Source organism: Cydia amplana, chromosome 2, assembly GCF_948474715.1.
Source record: "Cydia amplana chromosome 2, ilCydAmpl1.1, whole genome shotgun sequence".
Lineage (NCBI taxonomy): Eukaryota > Metazoa > Arthropoda > Insecta > Lepidoptera > Tortricidae > Cydia > Cydia amplana.
In genome coordinates, this window is record NC_086070.1 from 10,584,017 (window position 1) to 10,597,567 (window position 13,551).

A 13,551-nucleotide genomic window follows, 5' to 3' on the forward strand; every position below is an offset into this window, starting at 1 on the left:
ATGTCTCGCTCTCACAACGGCAATAACAATTTTTAACATACTCTCATCAGTAATTAACCGATTTTGATTTTGAGCTCAAATTAGTTTACTGAGCATTTTCTGCAAAACGATAATTTTCAATTTTGAGTCAGTTAAAACCAACCGGGACTTTCTGCGAGTCCAATAAAGTTGTCATGCCATTTCATATTTTTATTATTTTGTTATATAGTGCGTTACATTGTGACGCTGTGGTGTCACTTTCAATTATTGAAAAAAAAAGAAGTAGGTACCCAAATGGTACCTAAGTAACGCCAACTGCGCTAACTACGACGTGAATGTGCCCATATGACGAGATGGACGTTGATGTTATTTGACTTTCATGTAATTTAGGATAGGAACTTTGAGAGGAGTTAACTTTTAAAATACACACGACAGTAAGGTATAAAAAAAGAGATTACCTTTAATATTATAGTAAAATAATGTGTACTTAGATTAACAGATTCTTGACTAGAATGTCTGATTTTCAGCTACACTTTCACCCGTTATCAGTGTTCACTTAAGAATAAATAATGCTGATAAAGCATTTAAAGATTCATTTTTTTAAATTAACAATAAGTACTAACTATTACGTACTTACATAATATTCCATCATTAGATATCCTCAGTATAAACTCTGCGCTTATGAATTATTTACTCTAACACTAGTCGCTATAATGCTGGTGGAGGCAAAAGCCGTGGTTGAAGTTCATTTGATAATTTATCTTTATGTTCCAGGTGAACTGCTAGGGCAGCACGAAGGGCATCTGCTGAGATAGTCCTGGATGCAGGTGGTAGAGCTTCTTTGCTATCTCCAAGAGGGCGATGCGGCAATGCGTACTGCAACTTCTGCCAAAACCAAGGGTCGTCCCATTTTAGATAGGTGTTTGTACGGAGGTAAGTGCGCAAATCGTCTTCTTGCGCATTAGCGTCGGGCGCTGGCAATTCTCCCAGCAATATAACTATAACACGAGCGCGGCCCTCTCTAAGCGCACGTGCATGGGCTGCCCGGAACTCAGCTCGAGCCCATTCAGAGGTCAAAAAGCCAGGCGATGCCACTACCAATGTGCGTCTGGCCTCAAGCACCGAACGTGACACATGCTCCGCAATAGACTCGCCCGGCGCCCAGTCGCGATAGTGTACGCAAAGGCGATATCCTCTTCTCTCCAGCTCTGGCACTAACTTATGCACCACAAATTCTTCATCCTTGTGTGAAAATGACAAGAACGCATCGTACTTGGCAGGCGCTTCTTTAGCCGATCGTGTGAGGCAACCACACCAGCCTCGTGCGAAAAGATACACCTTGATCTCGTTTTGGTAACGCAGCCATAAAATTGCTACAACGGTAGCTAGCACACCTAGCAGTGCCAATGTGCCACCAATTCCTGCCGCCCATGCTGCTTTAGTTCTCGCACATAATAAATTCGCGTCCGAGTTTAGTTGCAAGAGACCGCCGTGCGCGCACGTTGTGATATTATAATCACTTACGCTGTCTGCTGATTTATGTAGAGCTACAAGGTCCGCAGAGTGTGCACAGTCACATGCGATAGGGTTGCGGGCTAGGCGTAGCTTGAAGCCTAATGCCGGTGGCACCTCTGTCAGTAGGTTATTGGTGAGATCAAGTAGCTTTAGTTCGGGCGGAGCAGGTCCTGGCGGAGGCACCTTTAGATCAAGTCCAGAAAGTATGAGTTCGTGCACTGGCAGCGATAGATTGAGGGACACAGGCGCACGTTGCAGACGCAGAACAGTACGATTGAGTCCAAATCCAAATTCATAAGGCGCAGGAACATTTATTGGTGGGTCGATACAATCAAGGTTGATTGCTCGGTGGGCAGGATTCAAGGTACAGTTGCAGTTGTCCGGGCACTTCGGTGATGGCAACTCACAGGTAAGTTTATCGAGAGGCGCCGCACGTGCTGTGGTGTTTGCTAGTGCAGGTGGTGAGGCACAAATGGCAGCATCAAGCGTTAGCATCGGGAATATATGTTCGTAACTTGGACTGTTGATAAATTGCAATAGCGAGTACGTAAAACAGTCGCAATTGAAAGGGTTTCCGTCGACTAACAGGCGACCCCTTCCTGTATTTCTTTCATCATCATTCACGCGAGCTTCTAGCTCCCTTTGTAAGACCTGAATCGTTGCTATTTGGTTATATCTGAAGTCGACTGTCACGTCTTGACTAAGGAAGTTTATGTCAGGATTCTGAAAAAAAAAACACTAATATACTCATTTTATCTAAAATCTAAATATTATGATTTTTGTGCTTTAAAATGAAATGTACTTAAGTAGGTATATTCTAACAATGTAGATAATGAAGAAGTTAATTATGGCGAAGTCGTTATTGTAATAGACAACAAAATGAATAGGTACAACTGGTTATATATTAAGGGTGGTAGTGGTACCATACCAATCGATTAATGGCATAAAAATTGTTTCTTACCTCCAGAAACTCGATGCGGTTATTTGTTAAATTGAGCAGCTTTAGATTTAACATGGAATTACGCCAGTCATAGAATACTTCATTGATAAGGTTGTGCCCGAGATCCAAGTGCTGCATCGCTATTAGCTCATACATGGGTGATGACCGTCCTTCCCCAAAGTCCATGTAGCCGTCTATTGGCGTTTCTATGGTGTCAGCAGATCGCAATGTTAGCTCATTGTGAGCTAAATCCAAATATTGCAGGGAACGCGCTCCTCGAAACGCGGTGGGTGACAGCACGCGCAAGCGGTTGTTGCGAGCCGACAGCGAACGCAACACGCCCAGATTCTCGAACATAGCACTGCAAATATTTAAAGTAACCGTCATTCATCAGAATCAGAATCTTTTTATTTGTGATTAACATTAAACAGATCATATACCTATGTATGTACCTACTTGAATAACTACCTTATTAGTACGATTTTCTATGAGTTTTCTTGCGGCTTTAGAATCGTGACAATTATGTTTCAATTATGTATTTTGATGCTCGGCTAATCAAGCCCAAACCTTTATCGTCGTATGAAATTTTATTACATTATGTATAATCATGCATTTTATTATACCAAAGCAGTATGATACCTACACGCAACTACTAATATGAATGTCAATAATGACTTACTCTGAAAATTCTTCAATTTGGTTGTCGTCAAGGTTAAGTTCTTCCAGGCGCCATAGCGGCTGAAATAGTGCCGGCATCAAAGATTTCAGGGCATTGTGGCTAAGATTAAGTGCGCGCAACTCGACGGAGTCGCTCAATAGCTCTGATGGTAGCGTTTCTAATGCGTTGTGTGACAAAGATAGCGAACGTAGCGAACGTGCGCCTGATAGAGTATCACCAGTTAGTATCGACAACTTGCACCGCTCCAATTCTACCAGGCGTAACTTCGGCAGTGCCAATGAGCGTGACCCCACTTTCAGTGGTTTTCGTACATCTAGCACTACTAATTCCTCAAGCGAGTTTAGATTATGTAATGCCGGCTCATCTAATTGGTATAACTCTGTATCTACCAGTCGCAACACCCTCAGGTTTTTCGCTGCCGCTAACACTCCATCACCCAATGAGTGCAAAGGATTAGAGCTCAGATCTAAAGTATCTAACGCGTTTAGTCCTTCTAAAGTGCCAGTCTGTAATGCACGTAGTTCATTACCCCACAAATTTAGAGTGTGCAGCGACTCGAGTTCTCGAAAGACACTTGCATTAAGCTCTTTAATATCACTCGCGGATAGTTCCAGATATTCCAGTCCCGATACTCCCAATAGAGAATCAGAGGTTAGGTGCAAGCGCGCTTCACGCACTGTTAATTTTCGTAACGTTGGCAGAGCTGCTAAAGCGGCTGTTGGTAGATGTGTAAAACTTGAGCCCACTAGCGTGAGTGTTGATAGGTTTACCAGCCCGTGGACATGTTCGAATGTGAGATCGTTAGCTGAGACGCCACGCAGGGTAAGCGAAGTGGCAGCGGGTGCGCCAAGTGTTTGCAATGTGCAAGCAAGTGACTCATTAACAGGCAGCACACAATTTTTGAGCATAGCCCTCGTTGGTGGTGCTGACTTTGGTGATACTTTCGGTAATTCGGCGCATGCGAAGCTGCCCTTGCTGTCACATTCGAGCGTGACATATTTACGAGCACGCCAATCGAGCTCTATCTCTGTGCCACTCGGAAGAAGGCAGGTCAGCTCAATCTGTGCGCCATCTGACGCTTCGGGGGGACATGGCCCAGTGCTCTGACTCGCGGTCAGCGTCAGCAATACCGCCACATATACCACACTCGTCTTCAAATCCATCATCCCACATTTGTCATATTGCGTATGTACGTAGTCCTGAAAAAAAAAAAGATGTTTTAGATACTTAAATTAAAAAAAAATTAAAATAAAACAAATTATCCCAAAAGTTAACTACTGGGGATGTTTTTTCTCAGTTGTTACCACTGGTAACAACTTGGTAGTAACTAGTGGTAATAACCCGTTGACAGTCTAGCGCAAGTGCAACACACTAGTGCTGCTCTTGATAAGTTATAAGTATCGATACATTTCATATTTTCTCGGTTGCAGACAGTGGGTGACTGAGCATTTTGCCGACTGCGATGAGATGTTAGCATTAGCGGCAGCCGTACGACCCCAATTTCATAGATATACTGCAAATCGATGTACAGGTTGGATATATGGATATTACGTATCATTTTATGATTAATATGCACCGTATCTGCAGTACAGTTCCATAAGTCTCGTAAAATAGGTACTGAAGTAGAACTGTATCACTTTGTAATATTGAAAAATAATAAAAAAAAAAAATCTAAATGAAATTATTTCCAAAATTGCTTTTTTGGGGTTAGATATGAGGATATCACGTATTATTTGTGGTATATTGTACAAAAAAAAAATCAGCCATATCGTATCTGGAGAAGCCCAAATTTAGTATGATTTGAAAATTATTTTTGTTTTAAATAAAAAAAAATGGCAGAAATGTAATGATGTGGTATATTTTTAGAATCGCCTCAAAAAGCCCTTGCATATAATACCACACAAGATAGGTTTCTGAAAAAAAAAATCCGTACAAAAACAAAAATGTTTCGGCACGCCCCTCCTCAGGGAATTTTTTTTAGGAACTGCGGGTCAAACATTTTGTTTTGACCTCTAGTATGCGTGTGCCAAACGGCTAACCTGTACATCGATTTGCAGTATCTTAAAGTGAACAGGCTAGACTACATTAATGTTTTCCATTTTACTACTACTTACGAAATGAATGTTGTAGAAAAAAATTACGTATTTTCTTTGGGAGAAGAGAAAAATGCTGATTTATTAAAAAAGGCAGAGCAAGGAGGCACAGCAAAATAGGTTGTAGTTTGTAATTATTGTGAATAATTATTGTAATGGTTGTATTTTTTATTAATAAAATAGGGTAATGTTTGTTAATAAAATCGAGTAATGTAAATAAAATACTTAGACTGTAAGGTTATTTGTTTTATTTTTATCGATAAAAATTGTAACTTATTTTGTATCACCCGAGAGGTACCAATGCATTTATCGATACATGCTACGAAGGCGTGCGTACAGCACTATTCGTTTCGTTATGTTGGCACTCACGTTGCTTGACGTTTGATGTGTGTCCTATTGTGCGGTTGTCGCTAGATATTTTTATCGATAAAAATTGTAACCTATTTTGTATCACCCGAGAGGTACCAATGCATTTATCGATAATTTATCGATACATACTTCGAAGGCGTGCGTACAGCACTATTCGTTTCGTTATGTTGGCACTCACGTTGCTTGACATTTGACCGGTGTCCTATTGTGCGGTTGTCACTAGATGTATGCTAAACTGATTCCATTGGCGAGTAAGGAAGTGCCGTCTCTTAAAACGTAGTGGTTATATTCTCTTTGGTTGTGTCTAAATAACTGATAACTAGATAGGTTACAACTCCTAATTGTTGAGCTCTTGCATTTCAACTCTATTGCCTAATAAGCAATAAGCAATTTAATAAGTGTAACGCTTCCCAAGCGGCAAATAAATATGGCCATGAAATTTTCATTGTTCCTAGGAACAAGACCGTTGTTAACTTGTGCAGTTAACAGCGCCATCTATGTGACCTATTACTTACATACTTTATCGAACCCTAGAATCCCTACATGGATTATCGATCTACATAGATATAGTATGGCTCTTCTGAGGTGAACTTTTCGCTTCGAACCATAATCTTTCAAACAAAGGTCATTGTCTCTATTATCGCAAACCCGCCAGCTCGAGCGTTAGCACGTGCCAGTACAACATTCATATTGAAAAACAACCGGTATCGTCATAGTATTAAGGTTCAAATTTAATGTCACTGATATTCTAGATATTACGTTTTGGTAGTGTAGGACCATAGACCGCCCCGAAGCGATACAGCACTCATATTATTTTGATACTTAGTGTGGTGTTAAAAATGAAACGTGGTTACATATTTATTATATTGTTTTATTTAAATTATTAGCTTGCGGTGGTAAATGTAATAATTTACAAAGGTGCAGCTGCAAGCATTGTTATTTTTTCTTATCTTTAATATAACGATACCTACTGTGAAATTAGCACCTCTGATGTGATGCCGACGCATAGTGACAATAAAAACACTGATAAGGATTTGCGACCTGACAACTATTGTTTTGCATAGGTAAATACAATAGGTTTACGAGAAGAGCGGTGTGCAAGATCCGTGTGCATGAGTAGTGGGGCACATTATTTTATCATTTACCGACCCTACATCAGGCTTAAGTCGGTTTCTAATATCCTAACCGTGTGCTTCGTGTTATTTATATAAGTACTCTGCCCGATATTGTTAAAAACTTGACGATCTGCTTACGTGACCCTGGATTTTGATTGCAAGAAATTTATTATATCTGATTTTTTATGACACGATTTTATCTAATACTTAGTAAGTAGGTAACTGTTTATATACCTACACGGAAAAATGTTGATTATACCTATGTTAAACTTATTAATCTTAAATTTACATTGTTACCTTAGATTTTGTTATATAACAAATATACAACGCTTTATCATAAAATATCCGGGAGCGAAGCTCGGAAAACATATAAAAACTCGAAAATGCGCGTTTTCCCAGAGATAAGACCTAGCTAGATCGATTTTTCGCCCCCGAAAACCCCCATATAGCAAATTTCATCGAAATCGTTAGAGCCGTTTCCGAGATCCCCGAAATATATATAAATAAATAAATAAACAAGAATTGCTCGTTTAAAGGTATTAGATTAGATAACCACGTTTCATTTTTAACACCACACTAAGTATCAAAATAATATGAGTGCCGTATCGCTTCGGGGCGGTCTATCGTCCTACACTACCAAAACGTAATATCTAGAATATCAGTGACATTAAATTTGAACCTTAATACTATGACGATATCGGTTTTTTTTTTCAATATGAATGTTGTACTGGCACGTGCTAACGCTCGAGCTGGCGGGTTTGCGATAATAGAGACAATGGCCTTTGTTTGAAAGATTATGGTTCGAAGCGAAAAGTTCACCTCAGAAGAGCCATACTATACGTCTCTAGTAAGATAGATAGTTCCCAATACAGTCCATAGGTGGCGCTGTAATTTGTTATAATTATTTTACGCTAGCGAATTTGTAATGTACTCATGACACTTTCCCAATATACTATACGCCATAAGAAGCACACGCTGTTTGACTCCGACTCACCTCAAGATCCTCCGACCTCCGCCTGGGTGCTAACAACCGTAAAGACGAATGAACTTTTTTAAAGCAATAAATGGTTTTACAAAATACCTATATCGATCGTGAGTAGGTAATGAACAGTGGAATGTAGACTCATTAATATATCTGCAAGCGTTTCGCTTTTCTCTACCTACCACGTGTGCTAATTAGTAAACATAGGTAATTAATGCCTAATCATGAAATCCTAATTATTTGGTGAGCCATATTTAAGGGATTTCCCTATGATAGGTTTTTTTTTAAATTAATTTGATAAATCAACCTAGGTAGGTATGTAAATACCCGGCCAAGTGCTATTCGAACTCGCGTTCCAAGGGTTCCGCACATTACACAATTTTTAACAATGTATTTTTTATGTGAAACTTGAGTGAAATGTCTATAAAAACTCCGCAAGAGTACGTCGGATCAAAACCTAAGTACCTAGGTTTTCCTGTCATCTATAAAGGCTTGGCCAGACACAGAGCGCGACGCAGCGACGCGTCCGCGCCGCGCGACCGCGGCACATGCTAACAGGTTACCGACGTCAAACAGACTGCGTCCCGCCGGTATCAGGCCCCGCTTCTGCAGCGCGGCGGGCCGCCGCGTCGCGCTGGGTCACATCAGTCGGATCGGACGTTAGGCAGCGAGCGGTGGCGCGCGGCCGCGCCGCGTTCCCGCGCGGCCGCGCCGCGTTCGCGCGCGCGATGAGGGCGTGTTGAGAGCGCGGTCCGCGCGCGCCCTGTTTGAACAGTCATCGCGTCGGCATCACGCGGCGCGGACGCGACGCTGCGTCGCGCTCTGTGTCTGGCCAAGCCTTAAGTACTATTTTGTGTAGGTTTGGGAGATAAACGGGGGAATGGTAATTTTTGCCTATTTTCTTGAATAACTTCTAAACTGTTTATCCTAAGAGTTTGTTGCCGGTCCCATATTGGGATACCCTCCTCCAATTGAGGGGGGGATTTAAATCTTCTTAAACACGATATAGTTTGATAAACTTTATTTTTAAATTTTTTGATTTACCTCCCAAACGTGGCCCCTATGTTTAATATTCATTTGTTTACGTTACATGTCCGTCTTTGGGTCACAAACATACATTTGTGTACCAAATTTCAGCTAAATTGGTCCAGTAGTTTCGGAGAAAATAGGCTGTGACAGATGGACAGACAGACGCACGAGTAATCCTATAAATAAGGGTTCCGTTTTTTCCTTTTGAGGTACGGAACCCTAAAAAATAAGGTACCTATGTTGTTTTTAGAATATTAAAAGGTCAACAGTATTTACACTAAGTATGTAGCGTAAGTACATTGTTTTATAAAGTGTATGCCCTTGAGTCCCTTGACTATCATTGTCTCATCGCTCATGCATGAAAATAGTGCGAGCCTGAACGTTTTTCGCAATTTGCTTCAAATGAAACATCGTTATTAGTGTCTTGTTCATAATGTGTTTTTTCTTTACAAGTAGGTACCTCTATGCAGTTTTAGAAAGAGACGAATGCTCTATCTCTTTGTATTTACGGATCTAAATATATTTAATCGAGTCTTGTAATGGACGCCATCGCCACTCACCGTGCGAATTTAAAAGGTCTTATCTCCTTACGAGTTTTATGTAGCTTACTGCTTTTTACGTTCCAGCAGCAAAGAGCTATCGTCACTCGACCGTCGACCGGTTCTGCGAATCGTGCACACAAACAAGCAACCCGTCTGTCGAAATAAAATACCACGCGCTAGGAGGAGGGGCCCATTTGGTGGGATAGCAACAAAACCATAAGTCTGTAGGTATAGGTACACTGGTTCGGAGATTCCATGTAATACTATGTTTTGTAAAACAGACTTGACAGACGGAAACGACTAATTTAATGTCCCTGGTTATTTTGTTTAAAAGTATATTTATAAACAAACTCATGCTAGCAAAGCAACGCAATTAGATTGTTACGCGACTATTTATTACGACAGAATGTAAACCCACCTTCAACGCTCCAATGTGGCAATATTCTCATGCGAATATCGCAATCAGCTGCTGTGCAGGAGATTGTCCCCCGGACCTCGTCGCGCTCTCCTGCTCTCTTCTCACTAAAAAATTCCTCACGAGTCTTCAATCGCTATCCAAACACAGGGCACGTAGAAAGAGATCGCTAGCTGCCAATTAAGATTCTACTCGCATACAAACAAACAATGAGCAAAGTTTTTACTGTCGTAGATAACAGGGTGTTATCGCGAAGACGCGTCAAACGTGGGTCGACGCGAGAACGCTACTGGGGCTGGCTGGCTGGTGAGGATTGAGATGGAAGAGGGGGGATCACGGATACGCGGAGTTAGCAGTTGACCGTGGCGCCACCTAAACGCGAGCGCAGCCACATTTCATAGTACCACATTCGGCCACCGGCAACAGGTAGCTTGGTATTTGTGGTGCTGGTATGATACTGTATCTCGCCTTCAATAAGCGTAAGCGAGCAAAAATACAGATTGGACGTGAGTGTCAAGTTCACGATTATCTCGACTGCTCCCACAGATATTATTATATCTGTGACTGCTCCGCTAAGAGACTAGAGGGGGAGAAGAAAAGTATTTCATAAATGTAAATAAGCTCCACAGAAGTAAGCAAGAGGTTCTAAATTAGGTATATTTGCGGTAAAACTTATTAAGTAACTAGGTAGTATGTACCTACTTAAGTATGTACATAAATAATAATCGTGCTAGTTGAAATTACGTCATATTTCATTGTTATACCGAATAAAGCGGAGTTCTTCACATCTGCGGAGTTCTTTCTAATGCTTAAAAACCAAGAACTTTGGAATTCGTAATGCCCAACATAGACATTGGGCCAACGTAGGCCGATTTATTGGGCGCAGTTATTGTATTAGACGTTAGAGGAATCAAGTGATATTGCGGTCTCAGTCTGTTGCGTAGCAGGGTTTCTTAAGAACATTGCCCCAATGTCTTGTTTTGGGCATAAAAATATCAGTAGGTACCGTACTTAATTGGTTTATTATTGAATGATCCAAGTTGCGCACTTTGGGTAACAAAGACGGTGCAAAGGAAAACAAGAAGTAAGAACAATCGTTTATTAAACTTGGGTAAAATAAGTCTTCTTTTTTTCATAAATTGATTAGTCAGTGTTAAAAGAGCACTGGCTGGGGACAGCGGGCCATTTTCCATAAACAAACATCTACTCACCACATTCATGCTATTCGATGTCATTATATATAAATAATTCTGATTTTATCAGACAAAGAACATAAAATAAAAAATAGGATTTATTTCGAGCGTGCCACTTCTACTGAATAACACAACCCCTTAAGTAAAGTCCGTTGAAAAAGCGACTGTACCTTCTAACTACAACATCCAAATCATAACAGCTATTTTAACACGTTCAGTGCTGGATGAGGTCGAAAGACCTCGTGCAAAGTATGTTGGCAAGTCCAACAGAACTCTGTATTGCGTTACTATGGAAACCATAAAAACATTCACTTCAAATTCTCACGTAAATATGTGCTTTTATATTAAATATTAATTTGTGACTACAAGAGTTACTTCTTCGACCATTCGAACCAGCATAATCCACCTCACCGCTGAACATTGGTCCTTCGAACCGGATATGAACCAGCGACCTATGGATTATTACTACTTAAACATGATTACGAGTTTCACTAAATGCCACAGCTAAAGTGATAAAATGAATGATGGGATGAATGTTCTGATCGCGACAGTGGCGCTGCAACGAAATCAACGACAATTTTAATGGAAATTACTAGTGACGTCGCGGTCGTCGCGTGGCTCGAGTCAACGCCCTAGCGTTAACGTTATAGTACGGCTCTTCTGTGGTGAACTTTTCGTCGAAGCGGTTTTGCGATAATAGAGACAATGGCCTTTGTTTGAAAGATTAAGGTTCGAAGCGAAAAGTTCACCTCAGAAGAGCCGTACTATACTAGTGTCATTTTGCTGAAGTCATTATTTGAATGTTATCTTAAAATAAACGTTCTTCTTCTTATGGTGCCTTCTCCTGTCGGAGGTTGGCTATCATAAGGGCTATTTTTATTTCTGACGCTGCAGCTCGAAACAGCGATCGTGCTCATCTTGAACCAGCACCCTAAATAAACCTATATAACTCAAACCAGTGATCCATATTGCTTATGATATTACATATTTAATTTCGGGTTTGTTTTGGCACGCTTTTGATACACACAAAAATTCACAACACAAAAATCCCTGATGTAATGGTAATGGCACTACTACTGAAGAATGATTTAATATTTAACATTACATTACATATTAGGTATAATATTAAAAACGCTTATTAAAATACTTTATAAAAATAGTCTAAAAGGTACTTTTCTAACAAACCACAACAAGATTTGTAAAATATTTGACCAATTTTATTTCAAGATGAGTGCGTTGTGCTGGTTGTGCAAAAAATAAACATATATTTTGCGTTACGAACTCATTGTACACGATTATTACTAAGATAACGTACAATACTGCCGTCAATAGGAAGAAGGGCGCAACTAACAATTGTTAAAATTGAGTTGTAATAATATAAACCTATTGCAAAAAAGTAAAAAGTATTTATAAAATAAAAAAGCGGCCAAGTGCGAGTCGGACTCGCCCATGAAGGGTTCCGTATTTAGGCGATTTATGACGTATTAAAAAAAAACTACTTGCTAGATCTTGTTCAAACCAATTTTCGGTGGAAGTTTACATGGTAATGTACATCATATATTTTTTTTAGTTTTATCATTCTCTTATTTTAGAAGTTAGGGGGGGGGGACACACATTTTACCACTTTGGAAGTGTCTCTCGCGCAAACTATTCAGTTTAGAAAAAAATGATATTAGGAACCTCAATATCATTTTTGAAGACCTATCCATAGATGATACCCCACACGTATGGGTTTGATGAAAAAAAAAATTTTGAGTTTCAGTTCGAAGTATGGGGAACCCCAAAAATTAATTGTTTAATTCTATTTTTGTGTGAAAATCTTAATGCGGTTCACAGAATACATCCACTTACCAAGTTTCAACAGTATAGTTCTTATAGTTTCGGAGAAAAGTGGCTGTGACATACGGACGGACAGACAGACGGACAGACAGACGGACAGACAGACATGACGAATCTATAAGGGTTCCGTTTTTTGCCATTTGGCTACGGAACCCTAAAAAAGGTGTACATCTACTAGTATTTTTTATTTGGGCACATTGTCTCGACTTTTGAAGCGGTTATTTTCAAAAGTATTTAATAATTAATCATAAGCCTATAGTAGAAACCTTAAAGTTGTTTTTAAAGACCTATCGAATTATTTGCCACACGTTGATTTTCATCGAAACTGTTTTCACTTTTATAGTTACATATATGGAGATTGAAGTGTTCTCCCTAAAATATTTTCTTTTTACTTCTAAGCTAAGAAGCGGCTCACAAAATGTTTTAAAATATAGCTTATAGTTTTCGAGTAAAATGGCTGTAAGGTACGGACAGACAGAGGGGCGAACCGACAGAAGGACATGAAGAAACTATAAAGGTATTACCGTTTTTGTCAAAATTGGCTACGGAAAACTTAAAATAACTACGGAACCCTAAAAAGGCGCGAGTAACCACTTAAATGCGTCTTTTCAACTTGGTATGTGACTACGGCAGAGGCAACGAGTAGAAAAACTTAAATAGGTAGGTACTTTGAGTCCGACGCATCTATTAAGTAGGAAAGACGTAAATGACCATTAGTTATGAGGCCTTACTGCTTTTCTAACTTGTACCTAGTATTTTTCTAACATTTTTTGACTAAGATAAAAATTCGAAACACTAAGCATGAATCATGCATGAATAAAAATAATGATTTTCATTGATTAGCTTTTTTTATACGTTGGT

The 13,551-nt window shown here is 39.8% G+C and overlaps 1 protein-coding gene across 1 annotated transcript; it reads right to left on the reverse strand.

Moving 5' to 3' along the window:
- Positions 1-665: 665 nt before the first annotated feature.
- LOC134657476 (protein toll-like) lies at positions 666-9,918 on the reverse strand. Its single transcript, XM_063513048.1, has 4 exons — positions 9,662-9,918; positions 3,114-4,312; positions 2,456-2,795; positions 666-2,217 (listed from the first exon to the last, which is right to left on the reverse strand). The coding sequence occupies exons 2-4, from the start codon at positions 4,277-4,279 to the stop codon at positions 688-690; spliced, it is 3,036 nt and encodes a 1,011-aa protein (XP_063369118.1). The 5' UTR covers positions 4,280-4,312; positions 9,662-9,918; the 3' UTR covers positions 666-687.
- Between the last annotated feature and the right edge of the window lie 3,633 nt (positions 9,919-13,551).

What these genes read in the sequence shown, in the direction of transcription:
- LOC134657476 (XM_063513048.1), bottom strand. Translation starts at nt 4,279, where the DNA reads ATGATGGATTTGAAGACGAGTGTGGTATATGTGGCGGTATTGCTGACG. An exon ending in CAAATTGAAGAATTTTCAGA is followed by an intron (nt 2,796 to 3,113) that starts GTAAGTCATTAT and finishes AAATATTTGCAG; the next exon opens with TGCTATGTTCGAGAATCTGG. An exon ending in ACCGCATCGAGTTTCTGGAG is followed by an intron (nt 2,218 to 2,455) that starts GTAAGAAACAAT and finishes TTTTTTTTTCAG; the next exon opens with AATCCTGACATAAACTTCCT.